This window comes from Pocillopora damicornis, chromosome 8 (assembly GCF_964200805.1).
Source record: "Pocillopora damicornis chromosome 8, jaPocDami1.2, whole genome shotgun sequence".
NCBI classification, from domain to species: Eukaryota; Metazoa; Cnidaria; class Anthozoa; order Scleractinia; family Pocilloporidae; genus Pocillopora; species Pocillopora damicornis.
In genome coordinates this window covers 11870710-11889712 of record NC_142677.1, presented here as the reverse complement: position 1 = coordinate 11889712, position 19003 = coordinate 11870710, and the positions used below count along the sequence as shown (strand labels likewise).

The window sequence follows — 19003 nt, the reverse complement described above, 5'->3', positions numbered from 1 at the left end:
TAAACTCGCATGATACCCGCACGAGCCGCGCGCCGTTCGCGCATATTAATGCCATACCCACAAATCCTAGCGGAGTTCAGTTTCAGTTTACACGGCAGTTCTTTATAACAGATTCGAACGATTTTCAGAAATTCTGTTCCGATCTGTCGCTACAACAAACGTGTTATCATGATCAAAGTCATAGCGTCGGTTGTCTGCGCCTTTGCAGCGATGCTGATGATCATTTTGAGCTTAGCCACGACCTACTGGCTGCAGTGGGTGATAGTTTCTCACAACAGAAACATCACTCATTACCGAGGTTTATTCAGACACTGTTGGGAATCAAGGGATAACGTTACAGACGAACTCATAAGCGCGGAATCTGACTGTTCCAATGATAAGCACACGCTCCAAGATGTACTGAAATCAGGTGAGCAGTTGATTTGTCAGCATTTGAAAATGGTTACTAGTGTGAAGTAGGCGTCATACAGGTTTTTCTAGTCACTTGTGTTTTACTCCACAGCCGAAAGAAGCAGCGATCGACGAAACTATCTATCAGTGACGATTTCTTTCATTTGATTTCTGTGAGATAGCCAGAAAAAAGTTACTAATAATTGTAACTAGTGAACCACCGCGCAGTAATTTCTAAAATCATACGTATGTAAAATATTATGCGTGAAGTGAAGCGAACATAAATGAAAGTATGCATTGTAATCAAGCAGAACGCTACGTAAAGATTCTTTTCAAATTTCCATCGGCACACCCTGTGACTTCGTTCTTGGGAAAGCGAAGCTCTGAGAGAGCACGCGTTAATACTAAACAATGATCAAAGTCATAACAAGCTTTGTGAGCTGTTTAGCTGCAATTCTGTTGGGAATTTTGGCCCTTGCCACCGACTTTTGGCTAGTGTGGTGGAAAGAAGCGAAGGAAATCGGAGGTGTACAATACCACCATGAAGGCCTGTTTCAAACTTGTTCTGAATCCTCGATCAACAACACTGTTGTTGCCGCAGATAGCTGCACTAAATTACACGATTTGGGAAGACCAGGTACATCTTTTTCTGATTTGGTAGTATGTTGAAGAAAAAATATTTGCGTGTCTTGTTTACATTTGCTTTGTTCATTACTGACTGACTGTTAGGTTTGCTTGTAGACTCTCAACTTGACAAATATCTCTGTAAAATCAAATTGACTTTACAGACTAACTTTTGTCAATGGCAAATTTCTATTAACGTGGAGTTTAGAGATTGATTACGGCTCGAAACTTTAACTCATACCAATTACAACCAGTTGTTTTGAATAATTATTCTAATTATGAACAGTTCTTATACATATTTTAAAGGTTTTTGAGTCTTTGTAACAATCTTTGTTGTCCATGTTTCGAATTTTAGTTAAATGTCCCGAGCTACCTTTATATTATTGCCTAAAGCTTCTATATAACACATTAAACATACTCCTTTCTTAGAATACAAGCATGTTCTGGAATTTTCCACAAATAGCGGTGATTCTTGTCAATAAATAATCTAAAGGTACAAGAGATATGATTTGCAACAGGAGGATTTTAATTTTTCTGTTTCCTGGGACTTTCAAGTCAATGTTGCTAAATTGATCAAGGTTTAATTTGCCACTAGCACTGTTCAAGGGTGAAGCATTTGAGTAAAGGCAGAACAGCTCGTAACTGCTAAGTTAAATATTTATAGGTTTCTAGTGTGATTTTAAGAAATCTTGAAAAAACAGCATAATCCGTTTTAAGTCCAGTTTTATGTGGTTTAAGTGTAACACGCCTTTTCTTCGGTAACTTGTCCAGAAATTTTATTTGATTGAACAATTGTCCACTGCACTTTATTGTTCTTCTACAGAAGCAAATGATCTTGTTTTAATTGAATGTGTCAGTGTGTAATTTTCAGAAACTTCAGGGTTGATTTTTTGCCTAAAATATTTTATGGAGGAAGCACATATGCATTTATGTTAAAAATAAACAGAGATATGATTGTTACAGAATCCTGCAATTGCCTACAATTATAAAGAAAGTGGTATACATTGAGTGATGCCATAACAAATAATATTCTGGCCTGAACATAAACAGTGATAGTGCATAGTATTACATATAATGCATTTCAATTTAATAGGAGCCTCAGTTTGCACCAAGACATGCTCTGACATTTGTGTAAAAACCTTTGTTATATTTTCCAAGAAGCAAACAAATTACAGGCAGTGAAGTTCAAGGAAAACTGACCCACAACAAATGCTCATGCAAATAATGTGCAAGGAAATATATTAAATATATTTTCCTTCTATTTGGAGGCTAGCTGATATCTTTATTATTCTAGAAACAGTCTTGTGCCTCTTGAGACTGAATATTTAAAAATGTTTTCCTGTCAAAAACATTCACTGCCTTATAATTAATCAGGAAAGGAGATTTTCCCTTCTTCTGAAACAACAGGAAACATTTTGTAATCTTGATGTACATTTTGAACAGAGATCTCCCCGGTTTTGGATGTGTTGTTTGAAAATAATAGTGAAAAAAAAGACTGGACATATTCAGTCACATGCCACTTGATAGCAACCCAACACAAATGTAGTTGATATTTTTTTGATTTACAAAATTGTGTTATGATTTACAAAATTTGTTTTATCATTTTTATGATTCTGTGTAAATAAATTTGTCTATGGGGGTCCATTAGGTTGACTGTTGACTCTGAAATTTAAAAAAAATCAAGCAGGTAGGCAGAGCAGAATTCAACCTTAGGACCTTTATCTACTCCACACCACCATCATGTCCTGCCATCATAAGCTTTAACCCTTTAACTCTCAAGATCCATGTTGTTATTCTTCCAACTGACTGCTAGATGTTTCCTTGTAAATTATACAGGAGAATTCTATGTTACATTAAGATAACAACCTCTTTCTGACAAGCTTTGCTACTCTCACAACTTGTTTTCAAGATCGTGTATTGGAATGGCAATGAGAAGTTAAAAGTTAATCAATTCTAAGAAATAAAGGGTTAACAAACATGGTTATCCATGGGAAGGGACGGAAATATTTACTGGCTCTCTAGCTCAAAGAATGAAAATGTTTTGAGTACTGATGGATGTTGTTTCTGTTTTTCAGACTGGAATGGAGCTGTGATTGCCTTGATGTTTCTGGCCCTTATCTGCCATTTAATTGCTTTTATCATAGCCATTGTGGCAGCAATACGAAAGGGACATCCTTTTCCATCCTTCATTGTAGGCGGATTCTTCTGTGCAGCAGGTATGCAATGACCATTAGATCTTGTTGTTATCCCTTTAACTCCCAAGATCTGAGTTATTTTCCCCTCCAGCTTCTAATCATTCCCTTGTTAATTAGTTACAAGAATTTGGTGACAGATCAAGATAACTTCTACCTGTCTAAGTTTAAGTATTCTCATTATCCGTTTGCTAGATAGTGTATGGATGTTAAAGGGAGATGTTATGTTTTAATCACTTCTGGGAGTTGAAGTGTTAACTTTCATGATGAAGGAGCACCTTAAGGCTTATAAAATTTGATTTTGATTTTTGTCTTAAACCATCTCCTCTATTTTTGCATGTAGCCATTCTTGTGGTTATTGCTTTGTTGGTCTTCACATTTTTCAACTGGAAGGATGATGTGTTCTTCAGCTGGTCATATGGTGGAGGATGGTCTACTGTGGCATTGTCTATTATAGCATTTGTGTTAATAATGGCAGATCGCTGAGGAATTGCTGAGCCCAGCTGACAAATCAAACAGCAAGTAGACCTCAAGACCAGATTGTACCAGTTGGAATTAACTTGTTTTATGGTCTCAAAGTCAAAAATAACAAGAACAGTTTCTAACTTAAGTGTGTAAAAATGTTATGTGAATTTGTCGCTGGGCTCAGAGCACTCTTAAATGCATATTTAATCCTTGTTTGTCATAACATAATCAACATCTTGTCCAAAAAAAATTGATTTCTAAAAGAGACTAGTTTGAAGGAAAAACAATGTTGAAAAAAGTAAATTGAAAATTTTTTACTTGATAATGTTACCATCAAGGCTTAAATATGTTCAACAAATTACTTGGATGTCTCTTGTTAATAGTACTTTTTGCTTATGTTCCATGTTTTCTAGTTTTTATGACGGCAACACAATTCTCTTCAGATAGAATTTAGACTTAAACCTAGCAAAGTTTACTAATTGGCAACACTGATAGTTACACTTTTTGGGTATTTATTTATCGGCTTTACCTAATAATTTTTTCATTTGATTAGAATGTAGAATTTATAAATGTATAAGGTTAAAAATAATGCAACTAGTCCAGAACGTTTTAAGCCTAACATAAATTAGCACATAGAATTACAACTTACATAAGTTTTTAACTGAATTTTGGCTGTAAAAATTTTTCACCATGTAAGACATTTTTTTTGTCACCCATAATGCATATCAATGCATGCAAAGTATTTATGTTAGGACACAATCTTGTACATAAGTAGAAATGGCTTGTTAAACTTTTTTTTGTTCTGTTTTGCCTTGCTTTTTTTATTGCATATGCAAGTGAACTGTTAGTTTCCCTTTGAAAAAAATACCATAACCTTGTGTTTAAAAAGCACATTTTAGGGTATTTTGGGTATTTTTTTTAAAGGTGTTTCTCCCACCTCATGAATGCACAGAAAATTTAAATATATTTCAATAGGGCAAAATGTGTCTCCTTGCCTTTTGTCTGAGTGGAAAATGTGACAGTGTGGTATTGAATTGAATTTTCCAGTGACAGGGTCTTAAAATGGTTCCTTATTCTTTACAGAATATTGATTGAAGTATCACTATAACCATTATGTTGCCTCCCCTCAATAGTTGCCCTCGGCTTGATCACCAGCCACTGTTCGTGAACGTGAGCCTGCGCTCTTCCTTCTCCCCACCCCTTCTCCTTGAACCCACTCTCGGGGAAGAGCACAGGCTGGACACGAGAAAGCGGCGAAAATCGAGCCTATAGTGGCACAAGTTTCCAATTATCGTTGCCAACTTAGCCATTTTAAGGTCTTTAACTTGACTCAATAAGTAGACACAGCAATACTACACTCTGTTTAAAACACTCTTATTTTCCATTTAATGTGCTTTTAACTCTTACGCGACTTCAGTGAATCTAAAATGCATGGTTCTTACCAAATTTGATGTAAACAAAATTTAAGTCTTCTTAGGAAATGTCGATAACCCCAAAAGATCTGCATTCTATCTTGTAGTTAATCTCCACCCTGGAAATAAAGTACATCAGGTTTTTGAATGGGATACGGACACCTGTTTAAGCGCATCAAAAACCAAAACAAACCTCTTCAAAACAGGGGTCCATCTATTTCGGGATGTTCCAAGTACAACCTCGGGAAACATCATAGGTTTCCTAAGTGACCAAACTAGATTCGCAAAGATACATGGAAGAAACAACGAGGAGAGGTTACAAAGGCCGCTGTATGAGTAGGTCACGTTTGACCTGATGACATTTTCTGAATTCTCCTCAGAATTCGAAGATACGAAAGAGACGCAAGCGATGAAAATACGAACGTAAGTGTGAAAATAAAACGAAGAAGTCAACGCAATAATAATGGAACGCAATAACTCAAGCAATAACCAAAAAAAATTCCCGGAAGATAACCCTAAAAGTTAATGGGAAAGCCAAAAAACTTGCTAAGCCAGACTTATTCTATAGCAAGAAACTTTATTATGAAAATGTGCAGGATACTTAAAAAAACTATCAAAGAAAGAAACTGAAATGGATCACAATCAAAGAGAGGAAACTAAAACAAGCGCAAGATACTAACGTAACAATCAAAGACTGGAAAAGACTGGGTGGGGAGAATGAAGAGCGCAGGCGCACGAGACTCTAACTTGAACGTCAAAATCAAAGAGAGGAAACAGAAAATGCGTAAGATAACAACGTAACAATCAAAGACAAGATACTGAAAATGCGTGCGATTCTGATGTAACAATCGAAAAGAGGAAACTAAAAATGCGCAAGATACCAACGTAACAATCAAAGCGTGGAAACAAAAACGCACGAGACTCTAACGTAACAATCAAAGAGGGAAGACTAAAAATGCGCAAGATACCAACGTAACAATTAAAGCGTGGAAACAAAAACGCACGAGACTCTAACGTAACAATCAAAGAGGGGAAACTGAAAATACGTAAGATAACGTAACAATCAAAGACAAGATACTGAAAATGCGTGCGATTCTGAAGTAATAATCAAATAGAGGAAACTAAAAATGCAACAGATACACTAACGTAACGATGAAAGAGTGAAAACTAAAATGTAAAAGAATTTAAAGAAAGCGACAAAACTTTTGAGTCTGTAAAACATGTTTCGACAGAAACTTCTGTCATCTTCAGTTAATTACTGTACAAAGCGTTGGAAGTTGAATTAGATGGCAAGTAGAACAATGCTAATTATGATGAATAGTGACAATAAGAAAAGAGATAAAGCATGAAAGTGTGAAAATTAAAAGGAAAGTTTTAGATTTACATGGTGTAATTGTTGATTCAAGGATGGTTGTTCTCTTTGAAGTGAATAGCCTCTTTTATCTTACGTGTTGGAGAGCACTTAGTCAGTGACAGAGCCTCTCACATTTTCAAGCATCTGAAAGATTCTCCACATTGTCGCGCTTTGTGTTAAGCAGATAACTTCCATGTTTTAGATCACGCCTCTAACGGTTTTCTTATTGTCACTATTCATCATAATTAGCATTGTTCTACTTACCGTATAATTAAACTTTCAACGCTCTGTACAGTAATTAACTGAAGATGACAGAAGTTTCTGTCGAAACATGTTTTACAGACTCAAAAGTTTTGTCGCTTTCTTTAAATTCTTGACTTGCCTGTGGAAACAATAAAATGTAAAAGATTCAAACGCAAAAATCAAAAAGACGAAACTAAAATGCGCCAAAATTGTAACATAACAATCAAAGTTAAGAGAATAAACTAAAACTGCACAAACTTCTAACGTGACAGTCAAAAACAGGAAACTAACAATGAACGTAATTCTGACGTAACAATCAAAGAGAGGAATCTAAACATCCACAAGATTTTAACGTAACAATCTGAGAGAGGAAATTGAAAATGCGCGAGATACAAATGTAACTACCAAACAAAGGAAACTACAATTCACGGGATCCTTAAGTTACAGTCAAAGAGAGTAAACTAAAAATGTGACAGATGCTAACATAACAATTGACGAGAGGGAATCAAATATGTGCGAAATACTAACGAAACAATCAAAGAGAAGAAACTTAAAGTGCACGAGATTCTAATGTAACAATCAAAGAGAGGAAACAGAAATCCGCAAGATACAAACGTTATCATCAAAGAGAGATAACAAAATATGCACGAGATCTAAGAAAGTAAACTAAAAATACGCGTGGTTGTAAAGTAACAGTCAAAGAGACAAACTGAAAATGCGCGAAATTCTAGCTAACGTAACAATTTAAGAGAGGAATCTAAAATGCACGGTTCCCCCGCTGTATTCTGTCAAATAAATTATGAATTGAAAACCCGAGAGGCAATTTGCCTGTATAAACGACTGCAACTCTCTAATACAACTTCCTCCACGCCTCTTATCTTATAGAGTGTGGGTAAAATAGAAACCCAGGGTTCTAGCATAGAGCTCTCAGGTAGCGCTTTCACAGCTCGCGTTTTGGACGGCTTAGCTTAGAAAGGTTTTCACCTCCTAAAAATTATTAACGAGGTGTCATCCCCCAAAACAGCTGCGTAAACCACAAACCACCAAACATTACACATCAAACTTCATCACGAAACAACAAACCACAAGCCTTGGGCTCTCAAGACGGTCGCACCACTGGAACGCGCGCTAAAATTATCTTCACACAGTCGTCGTCGGAAAGGGGGTATGAGTTCTGTCTCTTTATCCTCTCTAAATTATGAAATATTTTATAAAATGAATTTTTAGCACCACAATGTTACATCATAGTATTATGCAAATTACAAGATTGTTAGTAATTACCCCTTTAACTCCCAAGATCTGATTGATAATTCTCCCTTTTAGCTGCTACACATTTTCTTATTCATCAGTTACGAGAATTTGGTGTTCGATCAAAATAACAACTTCTACCTGATAAGTTTTAGTATTCTCAATACCTTTTTGTTGGATAACGTTTGGATATCAAAGGGAGAAACTACATGTTTATCATCCCTGAGAGCTAAGGGGTTAAACTTTTTCAAAATAGGATAACGAAAACACACGAGAAAAACCGACATTTAGAGTCTCGCAAATAATGAATTCTCATTTTGAGAGCATCGCACCAACCGACTTGGGGGACAAAAGCCGATTTACAAATAGGTCGCTGTTTTATTGACATCTTATGTCAAATAACCCTCAGGAAAAAGTAATTTCAATGCGCTATCGGCGATCTTTATTTATTTTTAGCACAATTGGCGATAAATAGACCTTTATTTGCATTTCGAGAATTCAAAGAGCTTGATTAAAAATGATTTGAATCTTCAGGATTCGAAGGTTAACTCCGGTTCCGATCACATGTGCTTTAGTTCACACTGAAACCGACATCTCTTTGTTAGAAGAAATGTCTTAACTCAGTGTTGCAAGAAACGGGTAAAAAACAGTGCGTTCTAGTCACGTGGAAGACATTACTAGGCAAATAAGCCATAAATTTGTTGCTGCTCGGGGAGACAGAGTGGAACATTGCTGTTTAATTTTCGCAACAGTTCTTGATGACGAGTTTTAAAATTTCCGAAATGGAGACTAGGGGGACAACGACGAGGACAAGAAAAATACCTCACAGAAACGGTAAAATAACAAGTGAAACGCTCAATTTTCGAAAAGTGGCCAGACAGGTCATGCTGGCAAACATGTTTACGAAAAGGCCGCTGCAGCAACCAAACGTGAAGAAAAATTCGACCTACAAAAGCACAGCCGTCGACCATCATGGACTTAAGCCAAAGAGGGAACGAAAACACAATAATTCTGCGGTGGAAAAGCCATCATTACATCGGAAAGGAACTCCAGAGCTGTTCCCAATGTCTGAGGAAATGAAACAGACTATGATTTCACTTGGCAGGCTTGATCTTTTGCCAGAAGAAAGGAAGGCGCGGGGGAGTTCTTTCGCCGAGGAAGTGAAAGTACAAAAATCGCAATCAAACTGTACATTTCGCGAGAAAACAAGACGAAGGATAATTCATCCCCAGAGGTTTATCCGCAACGTACAATCTTCTATTAGCAACGCGAAACGAATTCTCGAAGACAGCGAAGAGACTGAAAATGAAGAAATTTCGACGGAAAATGGTACGACGAAAACTACATCAGAAGATGTCACAAACGGCATCAATTCTGCAGATGAAAGTGATGCTAAATTGAACAGAATAAAAACAAACAACAACATTGTTCCAACACCGCAAACAAGTACGTACTGTAGCACAAAATCCGCTAAAAATCAACGTTGTTCTTCATGTAACAAGCGACCTTCTTACTTATCAAGATTCAGTGACATTGGACCGCTTTCCGCTACCCAACCCAGAATTACTCAACTACGAACATGGCCAACACGAGCACACGACACAACTCGTATGTGGACGCGTACAAATTATTTCCCTAAAATTTCGAGAAGGTACACATTTTCAGGGAAAGAGTGGGCAAACTACAGCAAATCAGCGGAAATCGAAGAAAAAAATAATGACGAACTCTTGAGAACCAGGCAATGTAAAAGTGTGGAGAACCTCACACGAGAAATCGAAGACAAATGTCTTACATGGCTTGAAAACCGCTACGGTTTACCTCAGTATTAAACATCAAAGATGATAAAGCACCTAATTTTTCCCAGGAACGAACATCTCACTAAACAAAGTTTACAACTTGAATTTGGCTTATGTTAAATCTACAAATTTCTTCTGGAAAAAATCATCTTTATTATGAAGAAATGCTAATTTCCCCTTGAAAATCCTTGAGTTTTATTCAAAAAACTAAGTTTAATTTCTGAACGTCATAAATTGAATCATAACTAGGAAATGTCGCAATTCACTTGAGAAAAAAATACAAGTGAAAACCAATTTCCATTTCACAAAGACAAAATATAAGCATAAAAATGAGCATTAAAAAAGCAGAAAAACTCAAAAGCTCCACGCAGGCATTTATGACAAACACAATTCTGTTTCTCTTTTGTAAGCAGCTGGTTTCGAAACTAATGTATGCATGCGAATTTCAGTTTGAAGCACTTTTAATCTGACTAGATCTTTGCCGCTATTTCTTAGCAGAATGTATGAAAAAAATATACAATATTTCTTTAAATGGTGAAGAAGAAACGAGGTTTCTTCCCAAAGTTGTCATATTTCTGGTGAACTTTTACTTAACGAACAAACATCCTGAACAAACATTCGAACCGAATAAATTTGTCTGAAGGCAAATTATTTTCATCTGTGAAGAGGTTCTGCATAAAATTTGACAACCAAAGACAATATTAAAAACTCACAACAATAGGATACCTAATATTCTCTTTTTCGGTCTCTTTACACGAATTAATAGTTTCGCAGCGTTCCGCAGTAGAATTAATTTGAAATTGCTTTTGGGTGCCGCACAATTGCTCGATACAATGGTCTCATAAAAATCAAAATGCTTCCTGAAATGTGCCAAAACTGTGCAAACTGATCTGTTGTTTCCGTCATTAGGATCGGCCAATGAAAGGTTTCACTAACGCCCTATTCACACATCCTACGTGATGTTTGAAGCCGCGTTGTTGCCTTCTAAAGAAAAGATTATGGAAGAAAATATGTCATACCCAAATTCTAATAAGTGGGAGAACGATACAATGTACAAAAGTGCAAATATATTCGAAATCCTTCAAAACAGAGTTACGAACCTTAAAAAGGCGTTTTATTGAAAATTGTCCGGCAATCAAGTGTTGCCATGCAACCACTGCCTTGATTTTGCGAACATCCTCGAAAAGTTCAAATTACGATGTGATGTCCTTCAACAAGAAAAATTCTGTAAATAACACTGGCTTAAAAAATTGGAAAAGGTGAAATTCATTTGTACAATGCCACAAGTTGTTTATTTTTTGCAAGTTAACTTATTCAAATTACATTATTCTAGCTGATGAGTTTTATACTCTAGACAACTATCGGTTGACATAAGTCGATAAATTTCTTATATTCTTCTGAAAAATAACGAGATAGAGATCTATACTTACATACTAAATGAAATTCATTCAAAACTGTCAAACACGTAAAATAACCACTATTGGTGCAGTTACAGGCTCTCAAAATTCGATGTCCATCATGTCTTACAAAAAATATGGAAAGCAGAAAAAGTAGAAAAAAGTGGTGGTGTTTCACAGATATTCAGCAAACATTAACGTGTTAAATACCCAACGACGAAAAAGTCTCAGCGCAAGATAACTGCATCTAGCCAATCACAGAAAAATGCCAATTAAATCAAGAAGCAATCGAAACTCAAAGTTAGAGTTGCAACCCGCGTCAAAGGCGGGAAATTATAATGCAGAACGCGAAGTCACGAGTGGCTTTTCTATTGTTCCTAGCTGGTTAAAACTGCGGCCCTCTCTCTGATTGGTCGAAGGATACAAGCCAATTCTCCTCTTGACCAATGCAGAGCTACAATCAAGCTCGACAAACGAAGTCAGAAAACGGGAACATGTGCTCATTTAAAATGACTGAATATCAGCCTTGCCCCCCAAAAACTGTCGATGAATTGAATCATTAAAACGTCCATTAAAGCTGACGAATTTTACGAACAGGGGCAATCACTATCAACTTTCCAACTACATCATGTTCTTGTACGGTAAGACTACTGAGAAATCACGAAAAAATTCTTAAGATCGAATTTAAAACTAACCACAGAGTGATAGAATCAGATCAACTTCAAATCTACTTTGAGAAGACGCATTTTCACTGAATATCGCTAAATTCTGTATCAAAATTGGCTAGAAGCGACCCATGCGGCGATATAAAACAATGCATTCTGCTCACTGGATGGCAGAACGAATGGGAAGGTAACATCCTCTCTAAGACAATCCAAAAATTTCCCACAATAACTCGAGAACCTTGAGGACTATAACGGGAAGGTTAGCCACTGTCTTCAGCTTCAACATCATCCTCCTCATCATCAGCCTCACCCGGGCGAAACTTCTTCCTCTTACGAATATCATTAAGAGTCTCCTCAATTGAACGTAAGTCCCGCTTGTTTTCGCTGGGAACTGCAAAAATACCAGCAAAATCAGGTTTAGATTGTGATTTTCAGATTGTCTCAGAACGGTACAGTGGAAAGTGACATGTGTAACATGGCGTGGCTTTGCGTGAAGTGGCGTGAAGAAAAATTCAATGAGTAGAAAGGCTTAGAAGCGAAATTCTTGTCCCATGTGGGGTGAAGTTGTCGTGGCAGGGGGGTCAACTCGCAGGGACGAGCTTGCAACAGAGCGAAACCTCGACAAAACCCGTTTCATCAACCTGCGCGAGAGTCAGTATCGTAGTCTAGCGGTGTCGTCCGGTAGACGAGTGTTATACGTCAGTTCCTTTGATTATCGAGTATAAAATCAGCAAACAAGCAAGAAAAAAGATTGATATGCGTGACAGACAGTGTCATCCCTAACAAGTCATGGGTTTCTTTACAGCTCTCAAAGGCAGCGAGACTGGACTGACTAATCTAAAGGCCTATTTACACGGTACGACTTTGTCGCATGCGACAAGCTTACGACAGGCCTACGACATGACTTAGGACAATTTACACGCGCACGACATTTTCACCTACGACATGCCAAAATCGCGTGCAATTCCACTCGTTTCGGCCGAGGTCATTGTTTCAATAATTTGCAAGAGAAGGAAAAGAACCTCTTCCTCGCTCCACAGTGATATCATATTCTCTGTTTCCTCATCTGAGAATGTATTTTTCGCTTTGGAAGCAGTCTTCGACTTTCCGGAGGCGACTTCCTCCGCCATTTTGACGCAAGAAAATTTCACCTTCCTCCCCTACTCAGTAGAAATTTGTCACAAAATACGTCATTTTCTATCAATTTCGGCTACGATTGTCGCAGCGTTTTAAAACATGTTTTAAAATCCTACGACATTTTTCGTGACGTGCACGACAGTCGTAAGCGAGTGGTAGGTTTGATTTACACGATACAATTCGTGTCGTAGGCCTGTCGTAAGCTTGTCGCATGCGACAAAGTCGTACCGTGTAAATAGGCCTTAAGAATTACTCATTTTGCACGTGTCAAGTAAATGTCATACAACTTCTTGCTTTCAAATGTTGCAATCAGAGAGGGAATAAGTTTCTAAAAAACTGTGGTGCTGCGTCTGTGGTTGTGGTGGGGGGGGGGGGGGCGGTAGGGAGGGAGAGTTGGAATAAGATAATTTGGTTTAATAAACTGAGTCGATAAAGTAAATCGGCCTCCGTAAAGAGTTTTAAAGCCGACGTTTTGAGTGAAAGAGAGGTTGCACTATTTTTTCCTCACCAGAAACTTACCATAACCGTAAGCTGAGTTACTTTTAGTAGCCTTAGCGGCATCTTTGCCACTGTCAGTACCAAGTAAGTGTCTGTACTTGTCTTTGTAAAATGTGGACGGTGCTTGTTTGGAAACTTTTGACGACCTGCACTGTGTTTCCTGACTGGGACCATCAACATTACTCTGTATAATGACAAGGGTGGTAGGAAATGTTTAGAACGTGCTACATGCATGTTCGGTATGTCTAGACGCGAGTCAGAAATCTGGGTCTAGTACATGAAATCGAGGGTTTCATTTGCAATAACAGCAAGAAATATTGCAACACAACAAATTCATTTCATAGATTGAAGCTTTTAATTGATTGTTGGCAGTAATCCGCTGTTGCTTAAGTTGCAATTAGTCTAGAAAATTTGCGCTTCCCTCTAAAACAACCAAATACAAAACTAAAACCATTCACAAATTTGTCACATGATTTACCACACCTTCAGAAATTTGCCTATTTTATTTTGCCCTCTCATTGGCTAATGATGATTTAACCTTTATTCTGATTGGCCACAGTGATCACTACCTTTTGGCACAGCTCTAACTGTTGTTTTTACAAACTCCTATTACACCTCAAATGAGCATCTCATTATTTGAGGAAAATAAAAGTCGAACTGGGTAAATTAAACTATGATAGAAAATGCACTTATTTGTTGACATATTTTTTGGGGAATTTTTCCAATGAGCCAGACTAAGTTCATCAGATGTGCATCCAATCACATTGAATGCTGGTGGAGGCAGAGAGAGACTGTAAGAGTAAAGTGTTCATGGAAAAACACAGCCAGGGTTTAACCTCATACCCTTTCTAGTAGTTAAAATACTCTTAATAATTACCATTAGAAGTTTTTTTCTTGATCTAATGCCAAATTTTTGTCAGACTAACTTGTAAGGAATGTTTAGCAGCTAGAGGGAAAAATAACAATGAGATCTTGGAGTTAAAGAGTTACATAAAAGCACTCCATACCTCAGATGCCTCCTTGAGCTTTTCTGCACTCTCTGGATCAAATTCCTATTAAAATGAAGGATACACCACTGCTCAATTAAGTCACTGATATTAGAAGCACGAAGTTAAAGATAACTCCAAATCAAAATAGTGAGCATCATTTCTGGTAAATGTGACAATATCTGAATTAAATCATATAGCCAGTATGATTGTTCAGGTGATGATAAAAAATGCCTGCATTCTGATTGGCCCAGGATTATGCAGCAGCTTGTAACAATGGGGCAATACTTTTAAAAATGGCTTCCACCTGGTTCTGATACCCACTTGAGTGACTAAACTAAAACAATTAGGCTTGAGGAATATTCTCAGAAAAATCCTGTCAACCTCATCATCTAAACAATGTTCATTTAGTCTCCAGAGATTAATTCCTCAAGATAAATTGTATATAAATCTTATGTAATAATTTTTTACCTGTCCATTCCTGTATGCCTCAAGTTCTTCATCAGAAGGAGGAAATTCCTGGAAATAAAATAAAACAAGGTAGTCATAAGTACTTGGTAATCATAATATGTAAAGTTGTAACAAAGTTACGTGTACAACAACAAAAAACATTTTGAGATACTGGTATCTAACCCATCTATAGGATATCCAATCACAGGAGTATAAAGAAATGAAGAAAAGAAACAGTAAACAGAAATCTCAAAACTTTAATTCACAATGCTGGAAAAATGTGTCTTAGCTACATGACACTTAAACCTATAAAATTCCCATGAGTGACCAAGACAGCATTTCTCCTTACAATATCAATACAAAATTAAACAGAAATGTGATGAAAATAAAGAAAAATATTACAAGGGGGATTATCAGTTGATCCAGTATCAAATTCTCGGAACTAACATCATACAAATTGTATGGCATACAGTATGGCAAGTTACTGATAAGATCTATGGAGTGAAAAGATCAAGTCTCCATTTGTAAATTAAGAGATTACCTATGCAGAATTCCTTCCAAACCAAAATGAAATTAAAAAAATACAACAACAACCCAAAGCTTAAATAACTCTTTGTTATTTTACATGCATGTAAGAATATTTACCTTTTTAAAAAGCATAACATATCTGTCTACTTCATCTTCTCCAAAAGAAAATGTAGTAAGACCAGCAATCTCGGCAACATCATGACTAATGAAATGAAACACAGAGTTTTTATTTAGAAATTCAATATCAAGAGGATGGTGTAGTGTAGAATAGTCTAAACATCTGAGTGAAAAAAATTGAGTTAGGCATCCAAGTTTAGCTATACAAGTCTGTTTGGTAACCAGAGAATTCTTTGATCTCCCCCTACTAGTGAACACCCAGAGAACAACAAAAAATAAATCAATGTCTCATAAATTTCACAATACTAGGAAAGTATAATATAAATTACTATTTATCAAACATGGCATTCTCACTTTTTGCTAGAGGCAGGATCAGTTAACTCTTTTGATTAATTTCTAACAAACACAGATGAAGTTTTCCACAGTAGGTAAACTGAAAATAAAACAATAAATGCCTATAAACTTACACAATACTCCTCTCCACTCTTGTCATTGGTGGAAACTTGAGTCTTGTTTCTTTGGTATCTTTTATAAATTCATTGACTTGTTTTTCAGTCTTAATGCAAATCATAGAAATTCAAAACATTATAAAATCAATGATTAATTAGAATTACTTATGAGATCTTTGGAGAGAAAGGGGGTAAAAGATAACTCTATAATGACATTAGAGGAGTCCCTACCTTTGAACGGAATTCTGCATTCTTCTTCTTTTGTTCCAACTGGAGCTTCTTTAATTTGGCTTTCTCCTCTGTAATTCAACAAAAATACTTATTAATGCTGGGGTAATTGTGAAGGAAAATAATGCTTCATTCTATCACTTGATCAAGCTGTGCATGTGTTTAGGCAAATGCAAGGAGCATTCACGATCTACCAAGGGGGGTGGGGGTTTCAGAACATTCACAGACTTCCCTTATAATGTGATCCATGATTGCATATCTTACATTTGCACACAAGTAAACCGATTTAGCTGTGCTTTTGAGTGAAAATCCCTTTTCCAATCATGTTTTCCAGGCCATTCAAGCTAATCTTCATGGATGAGACAAAAACTATTGAGCCCACAATTTATAAGAGAGGATTTTAAACTCGGAAGTGAGCAGGACTTGCATCTTTGTAGAAATTGATTTTAAGTAATTTGCACTTTTGAAATGTAAAATATATACCACCTACATGTTAAATAACGACAAAAACGACTTGCTTTGTTTTTGTTTTTGTGTGACTAAATTCAGGATTTCTACCTGATTCCTAGCATTGTTGTAACAGCGATCAATCCTTCTTTAGACTCAGTGAGCTCAGATTCAAGTTCTAGCGCAAATCACACGTGAGAAAATATAAAAATGACAAAAACATTGATCCAAATACCATTCGCAGAAAACAGGTATGTTAAAAATTTATATTTCATAACAAGTTCAGGCAAATTTCTTTGCGAGTAGCGGAAATCAACAAAGGAACACGATACCTTTGGCCTTCTTGTTTTCTGTAGATGGTGGAGCATCCATGCTGTTAAGAATTGATCCTAGGAGATCCATTTTTATCTCTCACTCCTCACCAATATAATCAAAGGAATCGATGTTGTGTATCGTGGTTAATAATTCGTGAGCTCCTCCAAAACAATGAGTACCGCCTTCAGACAGAATTCGGCTGCCATCTTGAAACTTGCTAGAGCCAGGACTAAAGTTGGACGGAAAACAAGGCGTGGATCCTAAGGATTTGGAGTGACATACACGCACGAGTCCACGCACGCTCGTCATCTCGCGTCTAAAATTCGAAAAACTAAAGGAGTGAAAGTAATGAAATTTCGAGAACAAGCCAGCGAAAGGAGAAAAGATATAGCTTAAAAAATGGAGCTACAAACTGTAGTAGCCATTTTACCGCCAACACTGGCCCACCCGACTAAAAGCAGGAGGCTCTTAAAAGGACGGCACGCCGCGTCGTTTCACACCTCCGTGAAACCGCTGTTGATTAACGTTGGATTTTCACTCCTTTCAACAAAAAAAAAAATAAAAATTTCAGTGGAAAATATGAACGATCTCAAACAAGTTTTTGAAAACCCAAAACAAGAAAAAAAATTGATCCAAAATACTCTGGAACTGGACTCTGGGTGATCCGGAACTATGCACTGATGTCTATGGCAACTGAATTGTTTGTTTAAAACTACGTTTTACGCCTTGGGGCGTCATACCAATCAGTCGGGTATTTTCGAACTCGTATTGTAGATAACCGGATTATTTGGGAATGTTTTTCTTTTTGCAGTGATTCTCTGAACTATTTTCACGGTCTGTTTCTAATTGCCATAATTTTTTCCCTTATTTTAAACGTAATCACCTTCTGTTTCTTTAAGATGACATGACTTTTGGCACATGAGTTCTCATTGCATAACAACACCAGTTTAATTGGCGCATGCCTGAGCTTTAGTTTCTAAAAAGTTCTGAGGAGTCTTTTAGTGGAAAAACTTGAGACTGGGTTCACTAAATCAGAGCACTATTGTTCATCCGAGCCGTTGAGTGTCTTCCAAAAAAAGAGGTAAACGTCCTAGACAATTATGCTTTACGTGGATGATTTCGAGGAAGAACTTCAAGAGGAGTACGGCAAGATTTTCCACAACATTGCGTACATCAGGGCTACAAAGCTGGGAGGCAGAGAACTGAACAACCCGAGAAAAGACAAAAAGGAGGACATTTTATCGCAAGCTACATCTCGCGAGAAAAGGTACGAAGAAGACATCGAGTTACGAAGAGACAAGTGCACTGTACAGGGTACTAACAGATCAGAATCTGACATTATGTTAGAGGCGATGAACACCAAGCCGCTTAACCCTAAAGCCGAAAGTACTAAAGTCACCAGTCCTTCAGAGAGTGAATCTCAAACACTTCAGTCAGATCCTACGCTGTACGAAAAGGTTGCGCAAGATTTGGAAACGCTATTCAGCAGATGCGCAATGTTGAATCCAAATGTTTACTCTTTCAACGAGGAGGGTGGGGAAGTTGAGAAAAATACCGAAAATAGTGTGGATCTCCCTCACAAAAATTGCGTCAAGATGAAGAGACGTACACCGAGAAACGAAATTGAGCACAAGATAGTTCATACTAGAAATGATACGCTGCATATATGGACGGCGTACGTGTAAATACCTGCCGATAACGAAGGAACGAAACCGTGAAATTACTCGAGACTATTATCGTATATATTTAAAGTGACATTTCTTTCAAACGGTGAGGTATGTGTGAGGAAACGAACATTAAGGGGGCATAGTTTGTGCACTTTGGCAAAATTGGGCTTTAGAAATTCTTCATTTATTTTTTCATCCTAGTTCCCATTCAGTTTGCCAATGCTCCTTTTGATATCGTTACCACCAAATATTTTGTGGTATTTTTAATTTTTAAGTAGTTTTGGACGTCACAAACAAAAGGAAATGATTGCGACTTAACTCACCGAAAAGGACGAGAATTAGTCAACAAGAAGTTTCTCAGTGTGTATTTGAAAAGGAAGAATATGTGACTTGTA

The 19003-nt window shown here is 37.0% G+C and overlaps 3 protein-coding genes across 4 annotated transcripts; 2 read left to right on the top strand and 1 right to left on the bottom strand.

Annotated features, from left to right (window-relative positions):
- Positions 1-91: 91 nt before the first annotated feature.
- Positions 92-4653, top strand: LOC113682565 (claudin domain-containing protein 2). 2 transcript variants are annotated; one of them, XM_027199727.2, is made up of 3 exons: positions 92-409; positions 3090-3230; positions 3550-4653. In XM_027199727.2, the coding sequence occupies exons 1-3, from the start codon at positions 169-171 to the stop codon at positions 3690-3692; spliced, it is 525 nt and encodes a 174-aa protein (XP_027055528.2). In that variant the 5' UTR covers positions 92-168; the 3' UTR covers positions 3693-4653. The 2 variants fall into 2 exon arrangements, with proteins under 2 accessions (XP_027055528.2, XP_027055529.2); XM_027199728.2 differs by lacking the exon at positions 92-409 and adding an exon at positions 489-1027.
- A 3259-nt stretch (positions 4654-7912) lies between these two features.
- On the top strand, positions 7913-9903 carry LOC113682542 (uncharacterized). Its single transcript, XM_027199700.2, has one exon. The coding sequence runs from the start codon at positions 8687-8689 to the stop codon at positions 9755-9757; it is 1071 nt and encodes a 356-aa protein (XP_027055501.2). The 5' UTR covers positions 7913-8686; the 3' UTR covers positions 9758-9903.
- A 1090-nt stretch (positions 9904-10993) lies between these two features.
- On the bottom strand, positions 10994-17189 carry LOC113682544 (sperm-associated antigen 7 homolog). Its single transcript, XM_027199701.2, has 8 exons — positions 16959-17189; positions 16183-16250; positions 15970-16058; positions 15503-15587; positions 14879-14926; positions 14429-14473; positions 13443-13605; positions 10994-12177 (listed from the first exon to the last, which is right to left on the bottom strand). The coding sequence occupies exons 1-8, from the start codon at positions 17026-17028 to the stop codon at positions 12047-12049; spliced, it is 699 nt and encodes a 232-aa protein (XP_027055502.2). The 5' UTR covers positions 17029-17189; the 3' UTR covers positions 10994-12046.
- Positions 17190-19003: the final 1814 nt, after the last annotated feature.

Bases quoted from the DNA above. Each gene is read 5' to 3' on its own strand.
- LOC113682544 (XM_027199701.2), bottom strand. From the start codon at position 17,028: ATGGATCTCCTAGGATCAATTCTTAACAGCATGGATGCTCCACCATCT. The intron at 16,059-16,182 runs GTAGGGACTCCT...ATTTGCATTAAG, and splicing joins ATGCAGAATTCCGTTCAAAG to ACTGAAAAACAAGTCAATGA. The intron at 12,178-13,442 runs GTAAGTTTCTGG...GTATTTTTGCAG, and splicing joins TAACTCAGCTTACGGTTATG to TTCCCAGCGAAAACAAGCGG.
- LOC113682565 (XM_027199727.2), top strand. From the start codon at position 169: ATGATCAAAGTCATAGCGTCGGTTGTCTGCGCCTTTGCAGCGATGCTG. The intron at 410-3,089 runs GTGAGCAGTTGA...TCTGTTTTTCAG, and splicing joins CCAAGATGTACTGAAATCAG to ACTGGAATGGAGCTGTGATT. The intron at 3,231-3,549 runs GTATGCAATGAC...TTTTGCATGTAG, and splicing joins CGGATTCTTCTGTGCAGCAG to CCATTCTTGTGGTTATTGCT.
- LOC113682542 (XM_027199700.2), top strand. From the start codon at position 8,687: ATGACGAGTTTTAAAATTTCCGAAATGGAGACTAGGGGGACAACGACG.